Source organism: Poecilia reticulata, linkage group LG14 (genome assembly GCF_000633615.1).
Source record: "Poecilia reticulata strain Guanapo linkage group LG14, Guppy_female_1.0+MT, whole genome shotgun sequence".
NCBI classification, from domain to species: domain Eukaryota; kingdom Metazoa; phylum Chordata; class Actinopteri; order Cyprinodontiformes; family Poeciliidae; genus Poecilia; species Poecilia reticulata.
Window position 1 is genome coordinate 8,045,134 of NC_024344.1, and position 16,395 is coordinate 8,061,528.

The following is a 16,395-nucleotide window of genomic DNA, read 5'->3' on the forward strand; positions in this document are numbered from 1 at the left end:
GTGCCAGTCTAAGTTGGAGTTACTAATTAATTGGTATTTTTATGTCTCGCTCTCATCCTAAACCAGTTGTTAAAATAAATCATGAGCTGTTAAGTCAGATTAAAAAGAACACATTGGTAATGTAAATACACGGTTATGGTTGCATATGAAAAAATAAAGGGTTGCATTGCAATTTTCATTAATACTGCAATCATAAAACGGCATGCATCGTATGAACTGATTTCACAGAACAAAGACGTGTAAAATAATCAAAACTAATATAGGTTAATGTTTAATATTGCGCTCCGCTACCAAGTCAAACTGACTTGTGACCTTTCTCCAACAAAGTTAGGTAAAAATTGAAACGCTAATATGAGAAAATGATAAGAATCTGGATATGTGAAAGCCCGGTTAGTTACACCATGCACAGCTAGAATTCACACTTATACATTGCTATTTTAAGGATTATCAACTTTCCGAAAAGAAAAAAAAAAATCACAATGCTTATGCACCAAAATGTGTCTGGTTAAACTATTATTTGAGACCTTGATGCAGCAGAATAAACATGTATTTTCCAGACTGCGGTGCACTTACAACAGTGAAAGGAAATACATTGCGCGAATACAGATTTTTTTTTATTTCATTTGCACAAGAAAAGACAACCAGATTGTTCAACAAGGTCGCTGTACTGCCCCCAGGTGGCTTCTCATGCAATGACATATAGAAGTTTTTGTGCACCAACACCAATAAGTCTGTCCAAATAACTCAGCTTTAATTACCCTGTTTAATCAAGAGTCAGATGTTTAATGAAGAGCTGAAGAAACGTCATTGAGCTTCAGAAAAAGGTTTTCCATCATACTTTTTGTTTTAAACAATAGGCCCCTATAAAGACACCCAATTTTTTTTGCATGATAACGCTTCCATAAAATAAACCATTTTGATCATAAACTCATTGACCTTTCTCAGGCTGTTTGTAAAAGGATGAATTTTGTAAGCTGTGTATTTCACAAGTTTAGAGGCTGCGCTCAAATCTAGCCCGACAGCCAGCAAGTATTTCAACACTTTGTTTAAAACAATAAAACAAGCCAGATCACCAGTAGTTGGCTTACATAATGGAAGGAAACTGAAACATCTAGCAGGCTAAAAAAAAGAGAGAGAAAAGAGACAGAAAAAAAGTTGGATTTAGAGAAAAACATCCCATTTAATCTCTGGCTTTATCTGCTGGAGGCTGACGTGGGTGACATCACCAGGTACAAAATGTCTATCAAGATGAACCCTCAAAGAGACAGTATCTGATCAAGCAAGGAATGACATGAGTAGAAACTACAGTAATAATCAAGCCATTGTCCTTAAAGTGTCACTAAAATGGGGGCTGGGCCTCCCCATGACCTGAGGTCAAACTAAAGTGACATGCTGCAGCTTGTTGAACTCACTACAGAGCAACCACATTTCTACCTCTTGTGTGTGTGTGAAATACAAACAGGTCTCCAGCTTCTTTTTCTTTTTTTTGTGTGTAAAACTAAATCAGCTTAGGGCACACGCACAAAAAAGAAAAGTGCCGACTCTTATGCTGGATGAGTCACGGCACACTCAATATTAAAATGAGAAGTGAAAACACTTTAGCAACCTTTGAAATATTAACCCTGTCAAACAGCGCATTATGACGCAGGGTTTGCTGTCACACAGACATTACTTTTCAATTAATACCCTGTGATAGGGGATAAAACACGTGGGCTGCTAAAACTCTACTGTGAGCAAGTTTTTAGGTGTCCTGTTCAACCGTTTTAAAATCTGAATTCTTTTTAACTTGGTCTATCATTTTTGCTTAAATAAAGAGTTGCCAAAGCAAGTGCCTCTGTGTGTCTTTGGCTCCTGGAAGGTAAGTTCATGTGACAACTTGGCTGCAACTTTTACAAAACAAGGCTATAATTTCCCCTTCCTAATACAGTAATTCAATCTTAATCTTGCCCTTTTGTTTGTCCGAGTCTCTTTCTGCGTCACTGTTCCTCTCTGCTGTAAACATACACAAGTTTAAACATGTAACACAGAAACTAAATTTTATTTACCTCTCGTGGGATCGTTGTCTTTTCGTCCTCTCTTACCCCCATTCTTTTTCCCTTTCCTGTCTTTTTTCTTGGGTTCTGTCATGCTGCAGTCAAATGGTAGTCCTTTTTGGAAACGTGTGGCAAATGGGCACCACCAGACTCTCTGAAGCTGTGAGAGCGTCTCTCTGCTCCTATATAGACTTGCACTGATCAAGGATAGCAACTCTGACAGAGAGGGAGGGAAGAGGGTGGGAACAAGAAAAGCATTCCCCATTGCATGATGGCAATCAACCCTTCTATTACTGGATCTTCTAGATCCTGAAGCCGTGCGTGGAGACAGAGACGGAGAGGGTGTCCCAAGGAATCTGATCATAAATCTTCAACTTCACAACAGTGCTTCCGGAGAGCTCTGTTTCGCCATCCCGGGCAGCATCTTCTCCCCTCTACTGACCCATAGAAGAAAAGCGAAATGAGACCAGTTAAGTTATCCCCCCCACCCCTCTTAGCGCTGCTCACCCCACCCAGATAAGCCTGTAGACGACCTGCCCTTGCCAGGATGATGTCGGGGTCCCAGAGCAGCCTCACATCTGGTTCCCATTTGCGGAGCGCAGATTCTGTGGATATGCGTGTGCGAGGTGCTGAATGTCAGATCACAATCTATGAAGGACTGCTGCTCAAAATTGCACTTCCTCACCTCCTCGCTCATCTGTCAGTACCTCCGCCGGTACGATGGGCGAGTTTCAGCACGCCGGGGTTCTCTGTTCACTGACGCCTCTGGCCGGTTGTCGTTATTGTCCAAGCGGCAATAAGAGTGCAAAACAGGTACAGCATGTTTTACGCTGATATTGTGATATTTTTCTGTATCTTTCTTGAATCTAAGAAGCGTTATTAGCCTTGATGTTTTGTCTAGACAGTTTGGAGCATTGAAAAAAAAAAAAAAAAAGAGCAAAGGAGGCACTTTGGATGAAAGGCAGACAGGACCAAGATGACGATCAGGACTGTTACATTCGTGGCTCCAAAAGACAGTAGGGTGACACTGTAAAAGAGGGACAACTTTTCCTTTCATGTCCATCTGACGAGTACGCAGCAGTGACAGCTTCCTCCAAGTCTTACTTCAACCTACCGCAGTGTCTTGTAAAAGGAAAGACTTTTTTACAGTGTCACTTACAACCACAAACTTCAATATACTTTGCTAAGATTTTATATAGCAGACTAACAGCAAAATAGTTATGAAGTGGAAGAATAACAAGAATAATCACAAAACCAATTTTGATTTTCAAATAACAATCTGAAAAGTGTATTTGGCCCCTCCGAATGAATACTTTGTACTTTGTACTTTGTACTTTGCACTTTGTACGATACACCTCTTCTGGCCAGGGCGCAATCAGCTTTACTCATAGAGTAACCAGTCAGATTAGATGAGGAGGCCCCTGAGTGAGCAACAATTCTTGCCACAGACTTTGACTAGGCAATTCTAAAACATGAATATGTGTTGATAACGGCCATTTTTGCCCACATTACTCCAAAGTACAATTAGTCTAGTGCAGTAAAGCCAAGCAATACCACTTCATTTTATTCATTTAGACCAGTGGTTCTTAACCTTTTTTGAGGTACTGAACCCACCAGTTTCATATGCGCATTCACTGAACCCTTCTGTAGTGATAAATAATTTTTTTTTTTTTTTCCCCAAAATTCTAGTTGGGTCACCCCATGATCACTAAGTCTTCTTAAAAGGTAGAGTCTCTGAGAACAGTTCTTCAAAATATAGTCAGTGTTTTCAGCAAAGTTGAGCTGACTGTCCAGGAACGACCCRAGGTATTTAAAATTTGCCACAGTTTCAACAGGTTGGYCATCGAGAGAAACTGGAACCACTTTAAGGTCTTGTTTAGATTATTTAATTAGCTCTACATTCTTAAGAGAACGAAGAAGTAATAATAAATAAAGACTTTGCGGTATTCTGATTTAGTAATGTAATTATATTAGTTGTGTTACCACCCCCACGCCACTAGGGGCAGTACCAACCGCGAAAAGATGCGACTAAGGAGCAGATTTAGAAGTACACCGAAAGCTACAAAATTTGGTAAAAACTGTGAGCTTTGCTGAAGTAAATAAAGACACAATTTCAAATCCATGCTGAGAGTGGAGCTCCTTCAATCAGTGCTCCTCCGCAGCTCAGATTGGCTAAGCAATCAGAGCTGCGTCGTGATGACGCCCCGCTTTGATGGCAAAGCGGGGCGTCATCACGACTTTACACAAGTGTGTCTTTACCTCCGCGGCAGAGGCTCCACCGAACCCCTGAGACCGACTCATCGAACCCCTGGGGTTCGATCGAACCCAGGTTAAGAATCACTGATTTAGAGTTAGGTTTAAAAAAAATTATACTATTTTTTTATAAAGGATATAAAAACACATACAAACACATAACTCATCAAAAAGTACACAGGTTAACAATAAATGACCAAAAATGACTTTATAAAACCTGATCTATAACCCTGATCTATAACAAGACCCTGGTGTAGAAATTATACTGCCTTTATAAATTAAAACATAGCTCATTTCCATTTTGTCTTTGATCAAAGTTACTAGAAGCCACCAGGTTTCAGACTCCTAATATAGGTAGGTTGGTAGTTGTGCTTTTTTCTTTGCCGACGATTGATCAAATCCAAAGCTTTAGGTAATATGTTGGAACTTAACCCTCTTTTAAGCTTCTCCACAACTTCCCCTGACCAATCGGGTGTGCTCCTTGTTGTCCTCATGATCCTGTTTATCTGCAATTATCACCTTAGAAACCACTGAGTTGGACTTATACTGAGATAAAACTAAAAACTGGATGCAACCGGATGTAGAAGCTTTTACTGAGGCTCATCAGAGTAAACGGATCCAAAGACAACGTAAAGTCACACTTTTCAGATTTTTATTTGTGAAAAGAAATGGTGAGTGTGTATCACCTTCTTTCTCTGCTGAATTATGTCCTGCTGTGTGCCTCAATCACACAATAACTCCAATAAAAACTCCAAAAGCATAAGTTGTAGTTATAATATGAGAAAATGTGGAAAAACTTCTAGAGTTGTAAATATTTTGGCAAGGCACTACATATTAAAGCAAGGTTTCCCGAAATTAGGCTTCCTGCACTTCGATGCCCTGGTAAAAATGCCAAAAGATTTTAGACAAAAAAAAAAAAAACCACAAGAACAACAACAGTTACTCTCAATGAAACTCATCGATGAGTCATCTGTGGGGCCATCCCGGGGTTTGTCTCTGTCAAGCCCTCGGAGGATTCTTGACGTTTCTTTCGAGTAGGCGGTAGCGGCAGGGATTGAGAGGGGCAGCTCATGGGTCATGTCTTAACAGGTCACTGCACTCAGTAGCATAATCCTTATCTATGGGCTAAAGGGGTCAAAACAAGGCCAAGGTTTGAAACACCAACCGGCTCCGACGCAGTGCTTTTCCCAGAGTTCAGAAAAGCAAATTGCTCTTTCCTCTGCTCTCTCCTCCTGTGGTAGTTCTCCATGATCTAATCTATCAACAGAGGAAGGAGTAAGAGCTGGCAGCGGCCGCGGTGTGACGGGGATATGCTCCTGCCGCCTCGTAACGCCCTATCTTCCCAATCTCAACGCTCACTTCCTCCACTTGCCGTTTTGACAAGATGGGACTTGTAGCCAAGATTGCACGTTTCTGGGTGGGCACGCAGTTTATGTGAACACACATGACGTCAAGTTGTAAAAAAAAAAATGCCTTTGAGGATGACAGTATGCAGATTTGGGAAGAGATTTTTCTTTGGAAATGTTTGTCGTCTGTTGTTTTCAACATGTTAAGCATGTTTTGAAGTAAATTTATAAGACAATGCAGATACAGCGAGGTTAGAATTACGAGAATGTACAAGAGCTACGCATTCTCATGGTTCCACATAATCCACATATTAACACGAAGATTCAAAATAAAAATGCTTTCTACAATCTCAGTACTTTGATTTAAAGCCACCTGACAACTTTATTTCTAAAGCTGTGACCTTTTTCAGTATAATGGGTGATGCTCCTTTTGCTTCACACCGTGAGTGTGTTTTTTTCATAAACAGAAATATTTCCAAATTCCAATATTTTGATTCTTTCATGGATATTTGAGAAATACTTGAATCTCCCAGGGCAGCCATTCCTAAATGCTAGCTCATCCAAAGCACTGCCTATTTGCAAAAGCTTCTCCTTACCCTAAATGCCTGGAAAATTCATAACACTGCCCCTTAAAAGTCATGTTTTTGGGCCGTGGGTGGAAGCCGAGTACCTGGAGAGAATGCATGAGGAAAACATGCAAACTCGATGCAGAAACACCCGGGGCCAGGATACAAACACTGGAGCATCTGGTCATTGAAAATGAGTTGAACTCTTTTAGTGAGAAACTAATATGCTGTGTTCGATGAACAGTAAAACCCACAGAAAAACAACAATAAAAAAGAAATGCTATAGCAGTTTTTCCATTTTTAAATACAGTCGGAAATTTGATAATGATAATCAATAAAACTGGAGATCACTTCCTCCTGACGTCATGACTGCGTTTTTTGAGCTCACAAGCAACATAACTAGGTACGAAGTGTGAAACAAAGTTTTCAGATATAATAGTATATCATCAAATTGTGAGCATTTCTGTTACCATTTCAAAAATTCAGCAAAAATATGGAACGGTAATAAAATGAAACTATTTTTATGGGGATCATATTTATAAAGCCTGAAGAAAATAGGTCCAAACTTTTGATTGATACTATGTGCGCTTGCCATAAATGCCTCACAGAACCCATCTCTGCCTGCCTCCTAATCCCTCTTTTTGCTGCTCCCAGAAAAAAAAAATAGAGACAGCTTTCCTGCACTGTGGAGCCGAGCAGTTCACTCCTAACAGCAGCATACCTGCACATCATCACACTGATACCGCTCAACAACACTTCTGCCCTTTCACAGCCAGGAGAGTTTATCTTTTTCGACATAATGGCTTTAAACAGCCATTAGGTTTTGTTGTTTACATCTGTCTGGGCTTTTTTTTTTTTCTTTCTTTTTCTCCAATAGAGTGGACATGGGTGTGCTTGCATGTGTGGTGATGCTGGTGGTGGTGGTTGCAGAGGGGGTTGAGGGAGTTGGAGTACTGTATGGCGCTTGCTTTTAACACCCATCTGCAGGTTTAATTCTCTGTAGTGAGGGAGGGGGAAGGGTAGAGGGGCGTAAAACCGCAGCAGGAGATAGAAATTAAATGGAGATCAAACGGAATTAACACAAAAAAAAAAAATTAAAGAGGGAGGGGAAAAAGGTAAAAAGCGTGACAGAGGGATTTGAGAGCTGAAAGATAACGACCTCTACATCACATGGCAGAAAAAAAAGCCCCCACCTGCTGATTTTCACCTTTTTTAATAAGGCATCTGCCTCCTTGGCCATGCACTGAACCATGCTGTGGTAACAAAACATAAATGCAGGCTGTCTGACTGCAGAGATAAAAAGCTGCTCATTTGGCTTTAGTGACAGTTTCAGGAGACACAAAAGAAGCACACGTTCTGCGGTTTATAGTTAACTCTGTGAGAACCGACGCTTTCTGGTTATGCAGTTTAAGTTTTAGATTTTCCTCACTTTAAAGACCCTGATTCCTAACCCGTGGGATGAGTAGCACTGGTGGTACTTTGATTTCATTTAGGGGTACCCATTAGAAAGTTGAGTGTCAAAGAATTAAAAGGCAAACAAAGCTTATTAAGTTTTATATCTAGTTAGTAAAAAGACAAGTTGGGACAGACGCATGGTGACCATATTTCAAGAAAATGAAGTTGACAATAGTGAACCAAGAAACTGGATCTGGGAATGCCTTAAGACCAATTATGCCACGTTCCACCAGGATATTCTCATTTCTGCACTCAGTTACAAGCTTGTTAGCAGCAAAAGGGTGTATTTCCTTACATTTTATCAATTTAAACACTACAGGAGTAGATACAGTATTACTGATATTACAGTATCAGAAGGGCAACTGAAACATTTATTTTGCCAGCCATCACTATGTTGTAAACCATACTAGATTCTAGATTTCGAGATCAGTGACGACCAAAAAAAAACATCTGCCTTTCCCCAACCAAAATTTTGACTCTTTTCCATCGATTTCTCAAGGAGAAACAATTTTTTTATTTTGGAGAAAAAAAACTAAATGCTAATTTTCTCCATGTGCTGAAGCGACAGGTGTGCTATCTAAGCAAAGTTAAATTACTACAACTGACCTGTTGGGGGCAGTAATCTGCCTGACACATAGCAGTTTAGTGATAAAAAGAACAACAAAAAAATAGAAAACGTGTTTTAAAGTTCAAAATAATGAACTTATGTTTTCTAGTCTCTGCAAAGACAATTCACACGCTGGGGTCTATGTTTGCAATGAATCCAAAACTGAAATATATGAACATGGTTAAGCTGAAACTTATCCATCACGTTGTGTTGTCATTGAAATATCCCCCTACATTATACATGTTCATTGCCTTTACATTGTTCACAACTCCTTCGTCTGTCTGCTAATTGGCTTGGTTGAAATTCAACTGGAGAAATCAAGTTCAATGGGAGAAATTCCAGACTGAGCGTTGAAGGGAAATGAGAACTGAGTGGATAGCAACGCAACGGCCGGCCTAACCTGGCTCAGATGTCGGAGGAAAATTTTCCCTGTGACTGTTTAAGACTGAGTTTGGTAAAGAGGGGGACAAATATACAGTAAATAAAGACGGAAAAATGGAGAGAGACGTATTAAAAATCAGATTAATATAGCACATTGCAGCGAAATAAGGAACATTTTCTATTTCCTTTTACTAGGACTGCTCTGTTGAATGTGTGCATATATTCAAGACATATTCAACAACTGTGAAATATATTTATTTGTATTAATGACTGTTACTTCTTACAGTAATATGTTTTTCTACAGACTGCTGATAATAAAAGAAAGCAGGGATGCACCGATTGCAGTTTTCTGGTAGATTACGATATTTAAAAAGTCTGACCTGCTGACACAGATTTTCTTTTGTTTTGGTCTAATTATAGCAACAAAAAAATAAAAAAAAGTTGCTAAGTTGGCAACAGTCAGTTGACTGTGAGGTGAACCCGCAGAATTGACCAGCTCTCCGTCACGGGAGAGGAACAGGGGACAGTGGCTAATTTCAAGACCTTTGTGGAGGCAGATTGGATCAGTGGATAAGATAAGCTTCACATGCAAGTTTCAGCTGAACTCTAATCACCCAAAATTAAATCAATCAATCAATCTGAAAAAAAAGAAGTTATTTTTAGCACCCCTCCACATGTCCCAGGACCAAGTTCCTGGGGGAAACACTGAGCTTTCTTTGTAGACTAAGCGAGTGTCGCCCCCTCGGGGGAAGACCAGACAAAAATTTATGTCGGTGACACCCGAGAGTCTAAAGAACTTGTTTCTTTTTTTCCCCAAGGTCAATTGTGCCAAATCTAAAGGTGAACGAGTGGAGATCTGGTATGTCAAATTCAGAGTTGCTGACTCACTGACAACGCTCACACCTGCACGAATAAATTGAAATTAAATCATACAACTCAAGTTTAGCTATTTGTCGTGTTACAGAAATCACAGCAAGGAGGAAACAATGAAGCAGAATTTATGTGTTAAACGAGGAAGTGATGCTGGGCGGATTCGGCTCTTTGACGTTTCCTGCAGCACAAAGCTGTCGCCATGGCAACCACAGTCTTAAGGGTAGCAGCGAGAGTATGTAAGAGAGAGAGAGAGAGAGGGAGAGAAAGGGCTGAGTGAGGATAAGAGACAAAATAGGAGATAACGTGTGAGAAATACAGCGAGAGGAAGAGCGAGAAAAGCAAAGACAGGGGAGCAGTGAAGAGCTGGAAGTGCAATGCCGAAACACAGAGAGAGGGAGAGAGACAGAGGTTTCTACTAGGCTGCTGCGCCGAATCTGTCCAACAAGAAAAAAGTCTATGGGTAAGCCTGTGCCAAGCTTCCTGAGAAGCACTGCAGCAGCATCTCAGAGAGAGGAGACATGACAAACATCAGTACTGGGCATGCTCCACTCTCAAGGCCGTGGAGAAAATGAGATTTCAGCCGTATGGGTTAGTTCAGTCCCCCCCTCCCAGCCCCCTCCATCCCAGTCTTCCACTCACTTCACAAGCACATGACACGGCCGATCCCTTTCCAGACGTGGCCCCTCAGTGGACGTGGCTTGATTGATGCGCCTGATAAGTGATTGATGTAATCGTAAGAGGCATCTTTCCCCACTTACGGCCACAGTGACTCAGATTGTGACAGGTTTGATCGGGTCTGAGAGAAGCGACAGATGAGCATAGCAACACATCAGCCAATGGGGCATGATACTGCAACAACGGGCCGGGGCCACGTCTGCCTTGAACCCACACATAAACACGTACACATCGCCCTGCGACCAGATGTGATCTCTGTGCCTGCAGAACTCCCACTGGCCGTCCTCCTAATCCGGTCGGATGCAAAAGCCGAGCGGTGAATGACCCCCCCCCTACCCCCCCGCCCACTCGTCTTTAAATTACAATTAGGAGTTTATAATGATTCCTTCTTTCTTATCGCTTTCCATCTCCTTTGTTTTTTGTTTTTTTTTATTTTGGCTGGTCATGCTTGCCCTGCGGGCAGACATACACTCGCCAAGACAGAGATAAAACTGTGTGGTTTTCCTTGTTTCAGGCCTGGAAGAGGATTCTTATCTTTGGCATCGGTCATGGTTATGTGAGGAAGTGTCTGCTTATGTGTGTGACTTTTCGTTTGCTGTAAATGCATGGGAAAAAAAGAGAAGTCCGTATAGTGGCTCAGAAACGAATAGTGGCATTAAAAAAGCATTTACACCCATGGAACTTTTGAAAAGCTTCTCACTTTACAATCTATAACTTCATGTATTGTATTGAAGCAATGCACGTTGGTGAAGTTAAAGAAAATATAAACCAGGGTTTAAAATACATGTTGCAGAGATCCACTGCTCAGGTGATGGAATATGCTGATGGAACAACTATCATTTGTGTCCTCCATAAATTTGGTCCTTCTGAAAAAATAGATTAAAGAAAAACATTGTTGGAAAAAAAAGCACACACAAAGACCTATTTGCAGTTTTGCTGCAAGTAATGGAGGAGAAGAGAAATGTGGAGAAAGGAGCCGTGTGGAGATCATGTTTATGGTGGTTCGGATGAATCTAAAGGAAAGTCTGTTGGAAGCTGCAACACAATTTTACTTGCAAAAAAAATTAAACCATGGTTTATGTTTTAACACTTTGCAGTTATGTACAACTTTGTTTTTTTAGTCTCTAACATAAAACTTCAATAAAATGCATTAGATTTTGTGGTTAGAATGTGACACAATTTGTAAAAACATTTAGAGACGTAAATACTTCTGCAAGACACCGTAGCATCAAAGCCAGTCGGTTATCCTTTTTTTTTTTTTTTTAGCTATTCCAATCAATTGTAACACTGGAAATAACAAGCACTGAAATAACAGAGGTACTGACATGTATTTTATCTACCTAACCAGAAGAGGCCTCTAAATAGAACAACTGTGGCTCACTACAACAGAACAAACATCTTTAATGACGAATGCTCAAAACACGCTCCTCTTATATGATTATCTGCTTGATCTTCTTAAGGCTGTTTGATTGAATCTCTGTCTCCTTCTCTCTGTATTTTTCCTCCTTCTAAAAGCATTTATTTTGAGTCTGTCCCTCTGTCTGTCTCTCTGCCTGTCTCCCTCCCTTCTGTTTAAAGCAGAGATAAAGAGGTTTGTGTTACTGTGAGCAGATTGACTTGAAGATAGAGGCTGGAAAGCAGATCTCCTCCACCTCCTCATTCTGCTCTTTCTCTCCCGCTCTCACCCAGATGAATAGACAAACAGTCTCCCACATGCTCTCACAGTTTATCAAACACACACCCACATAGGACCGGGTCTTCGCACAAACACATATGTGCGCTCTCGCCAAAAAGAGGACTGTACGCACTCAATCTAAGTATCCTCCGGCTGACTAAGTATACACTGTCACACTCAGATCCAAACACGACCCCCTCAAACACGCACAGACGCATGCAAACACGCAGGTGCATCCACAAGTAAATACTGTCGAGGAAGCTCAGGAGTTTCTGATGTCTTCAAAATGGACTTTTTTTTTCCCCACTAACTGCGAACATAAACCATTCGGCTGTGTGATGCCGTACGTCATGAACAAAATCGTTGTTTAGGACATCACATGTGAATCACAGTGTTTCCCCAGAATGGCGATTTCCTCTCCATTACGCTCACATTTTTACACCTACTGAATAACTTCACTGCTTGTTGGTAATGCGTAGGTTTTTTTATTTTTAGAAGACTCAACCTAATCTTGACCCTCAAACATACAGTATTAGGAGTTATTTACCCCGTTTAGGTCAGAGTATGACGTGTTGCTTTTTGACATATTTTTGCCAACTTCGTGTTGAAAAACAGGTTCTATCGAGGCGTTTTCTTGGTTCTGCCAGTTTGACAATAATGGGGTTCGATTGCCAAAAGTGAAATGTAACTCCAAAAAAAAAAAAGTGGTTAATCACAAATTATGATGTGAAACTTTCCACATAGAGATGTCTAAACCCGTTTTGGTTGGATTGCCATTTTGTTTGTCTTGAATTAAAGTGAAATTAAAGATTAAAACAAGATTCAAAGTGTCTTCATTGAGGGTTGATTCTGTCAATTAGGTTTTCATAAAAACACAGAATTGTGAGTTTACTCAAAGGAAAACACAGGAAGGTCGTCCTTTTATCAGCAGACCCCCCTCTTCGAAAACATACAAGCATCCGCTCTCTGCTTCACATTCTTTGCATCAAATCAAATTCCTCCAGCGCTCTGCACTTGTCCTTTATCTCCAGAATGTGCTTTTGGAGCAACACAAACATGTCAGGATGAGGACACTGTGAGGAGTTTCACACAGAGTCGAACCAGCATCTTGGCTACATCATTTGCATTTCTGCTTGCCCCTCTCACGGCTTATCAAAAGTATGCCTTATCTCTTTTGTTTGTTTTTCGCCAACGTCGGCCTTTCCTGGAAAACAGGCCACTACGCATGTGTAAGCTTAGATCATGCCTCGGCCAGCATACGACCAGATGAAGGCGGGCTCGCATTGACTGAGCCTGATAAGTGGTCAAGAGTGCCAAGAGGGCCTCACACAGCGCTCTGGCCGACAGCCACAGAGCCAGAGTGGCAGTTGGGTCATCTCAAAGCAACAACATGACCGCTCGGATGGACAAAAAAAAAAAAAACCTGGACGAGCGGGGTAAATCCCATCGTGGCAGTGAATGACAAGCATAAGAAAGAGGTAAAAGCTTTACTCAAACTGCAACAGCTAAAGGAGGCAAACCGCTGCCATTGCTGAGCAGCTTATGGACAGAGGCACAGAATCAAATCTTTAGCTAAAAAAAAGGCTATCATTAATGATATTTACCTCAAGAAGTCAAAACATGCAGGTCTGGATGAATTGATCAAATGTAGAAACATAGGCCGGAGCCTTGTCACAATTTTTCTCATCAAATTCGAGTCTATCTGCTTCCTCGTTGTTGTCTGAAGTGGTTCCTTCATGAACCACTTCAAAATATTGTTGTCCCAAACAGATTTAAGTTTAAAGTAATATTTAATAATATTCATTGGTGGTCCAACTAGAGTCTCGACTGATTCTCTTGGAGAATCTGAAGCAAAACATCAGGCTGATGTCAAGGAGGCCTTCCCACCTCAAAGCCTTGGAGCGGAGCACAGCATGAAAGATAAATTGTCAACTTACAAGTGGAAACCCTTTCTTGTGACTTGTGATCATCCTAGCACATAGATACTGTTTCGAAGAGCCCAGCAGAGAATATAATTCCTGCGGCAACTGAAGAAATAAAATCCACCACAGGATCTTTCACCCTGGTGCTATTTAGTCTGTTCTGTGTTCGTCTATCACTGTGCGGTTTCACTCAGCCAAAAAACAAGACGGGGCCAAAATGCAGCAAACAATCAGATCTACAGAGGGGATCCTCAGAGATGACCTTCACTCTGTGCAGTACAGGTCTGGATGTACAGGTCTAGCATCAGCTTACATCTCCACATACCCCACACATGCTGGACACAAATTGTTTGGCCTTTTACCTTCAGCACTATATGGAGCACTATTTGCAAAAGTCACAGAGACCATTTCTTCTGTCAGGTTCTCTCTGATGAACACAATCTCAATACATCTCAGAGGAAGAGTTGTCAACTACTCCAATGTGAAACAAAATAAGCACATTTTGCACTACCACAACCTTCCTTTAGAAAAAAGCCCTATAGCGTGTGAACATACGCAAACATGTACATATCCTTCCTTTTATTTTATATCTGCTAAAATTTATGGGGTTTTTTTTTTTTGCTGTGAGCGTGTGAAGCCAAAGATAAATTCCTTGTTTGTGCACACAGTCTTGGCCAAAGACAGCAAATTCTAGTCCTGATTCTGATAAGTGAGAACAGTACAAGGCATTTATAACATATTTAATGAATTAGAATTTGCATTCCAACGAGGCTTGTTTGTCAGATTTAAAGTACTTTTTGACAATGATGACCTGGTATTGAACATTCCTTTCCAGGAAGACCACATTTCTGTGTAAAATTGACTTTTTTTCCCCATTGGTCTGATGTAATAGCCTAATCTTAAATGCTGTGTTTTCATTTGTTGCAAGTTGAATTCATGATAAACTGCAGTATATGAACTTGGCAAACCTGAACTATTCTGCATTTATACATTCTTTATTAGACACATTGTCATTTAAGATTACTGTTTTATGTTTTCTTGAGGTGGATAGGTTGACATGTCCTTTATAAACAATGATAAGAATGATTACCAGCATCCTAAATAAGATGCAAGTGGTTCGTATAAATTATGAGAATGCCACAGTATTGTATTGAAGCACACAGTTAAAAACTAAGCAACATTGTTACTACATTTAGGGAGTTTTCAGACACCTCTAGCAAATATATATTTTACTTTTTTCACAAAAGCAAGTAATTTAATAACCTTTCTCTGTTACTGGCGACAACATGTGAAGCACCATTCAGACGTTACAGTGAGCAGCAACTAGTGCCGCCAATTTCCTTGAAGAGCTGGCAAGAGTGTGCTAGTAGCCAACATCACTAAAGTTGACATTAGCTTTGAACCTTCCTATTAAGAACTAAAATAGGAAGGAATGTCAAGATTTTCTACACTGAGTAGAAATTGTTTAAAACGCAATTTTTCACTTGTCAAACATATACTGCATTTGTGAAAACAAAAAATGTAGATTGTTGGTTTTCCCCAAAATACTGCCTAAATCTTGTTCTCATAAATCCAATATTATGTATCCTATTCTCTTGTGAGCGGGATGCATCATTGCCTTCATAGTAAGTAGTGACAGAAAGATGAGTTGTATCATTTTTTTAAAAGGTACATTTTTGCGTTTTTGTATTGATGGCTAACCCACATTGGCTACTTGGCTTGTAGCCATTGGAAGCTAGGCTTGTAAGCCTAATATCAGGGAGGCGGCAAGGGAACACAATGAAACATGCTTAGACAGTCCATACACGGCCCAACAGATGGGATGGAGGAAAAGCAGAAAAGGGCTTATGGAGTAGACTCTGCAGGGACTTTCTGCAACTGTGATCTTACAGACTTTTTACCAGACTTCTTTGAGGAATGTTGCTTTTTTTCATTCTGAGTAAAACAACCCCACAGTCGAGGAGTATCGATATCACAGGGGAGATATATCCCCCTTTTGTCTACATTGCTGCAGTGAGGTGATGGTTAACGTGCTGGTCTGTGGGCCAGCTGGGACACATCTGAGTTCACCCCATGCACACACACGCACACTGAAGCTTGCTCTATGCTGCTCGCTATCTTTCAACAACAAGCTGAGCAAGGACCAGACGGAAAGAGGTCCTATTTGTGCAGGAAGATAAATACACTTCTGCACCCAGTCCTGTCCGATCCAGATTAGAGCAACACAAGAATGAGCAAAGCAGCAGCACCGGTGGAAGGTCAGGAGTGAGCGTTGGTTAAAAAAAAAAAAAAAAAAAAGGACAGGGAAGCTGCTAAAACACACACTTCCACAATGCATTACACATGCAGGAACATTTGCAAGAAACATAGATTCATTCTCATTATCTTGGCAGGTTTATGCTGATCAAAGGGAAGGATTTGCAACCAAATATAATTTTGACTTTAATTTACTTATTATTTCACTATTCAAATGAGTCATTTCCCTTTTCAAATGAATACATCCTTTTGGAAGGTTTACCATCCATTTCTTTTCCTCCTAAGGTTATTATCACATGGAAAACCGTCAAAATTAATATGAATAACCTTTACAGTTGTGGAAACAAGGACCG

At 40.6% G+C, this 16,395-nt stretch overlaps 1 protein-coding gene across 4 annotated transcripts in view; it reads right to left on the bottom strand.

The window, feature by feature from the left end:
- nrg2a (neuregulin 2a) overlaps positions 1–16,395 on the bottom strand; it is an 86,531-nt gene that overhangs the window by 52,197 nt on the left and 17,939 nt on the right. For 3 of the 4 annotated variants that reach the window (XM_017308632.1, XM_008427062.2, XM_008427064.2), the window contains exon 1: positions 2,046–2,412. The exons of the other annotated variant lie outside the window; for it this stretch is intronic. In XM_017308632.1, coding sequence (XP_017164121.1) covers positions 2,046–2,397 — 352 coding nt within the window. In that variant the 5' untranslated portion in view covers positions 2,398–2,412. Of the gene's footprint in view, positions 1–2,045; positions 2,413–16,395 lie in introns of those variants that run through there. 4 annotated transcript variants of the gene reach the window in all.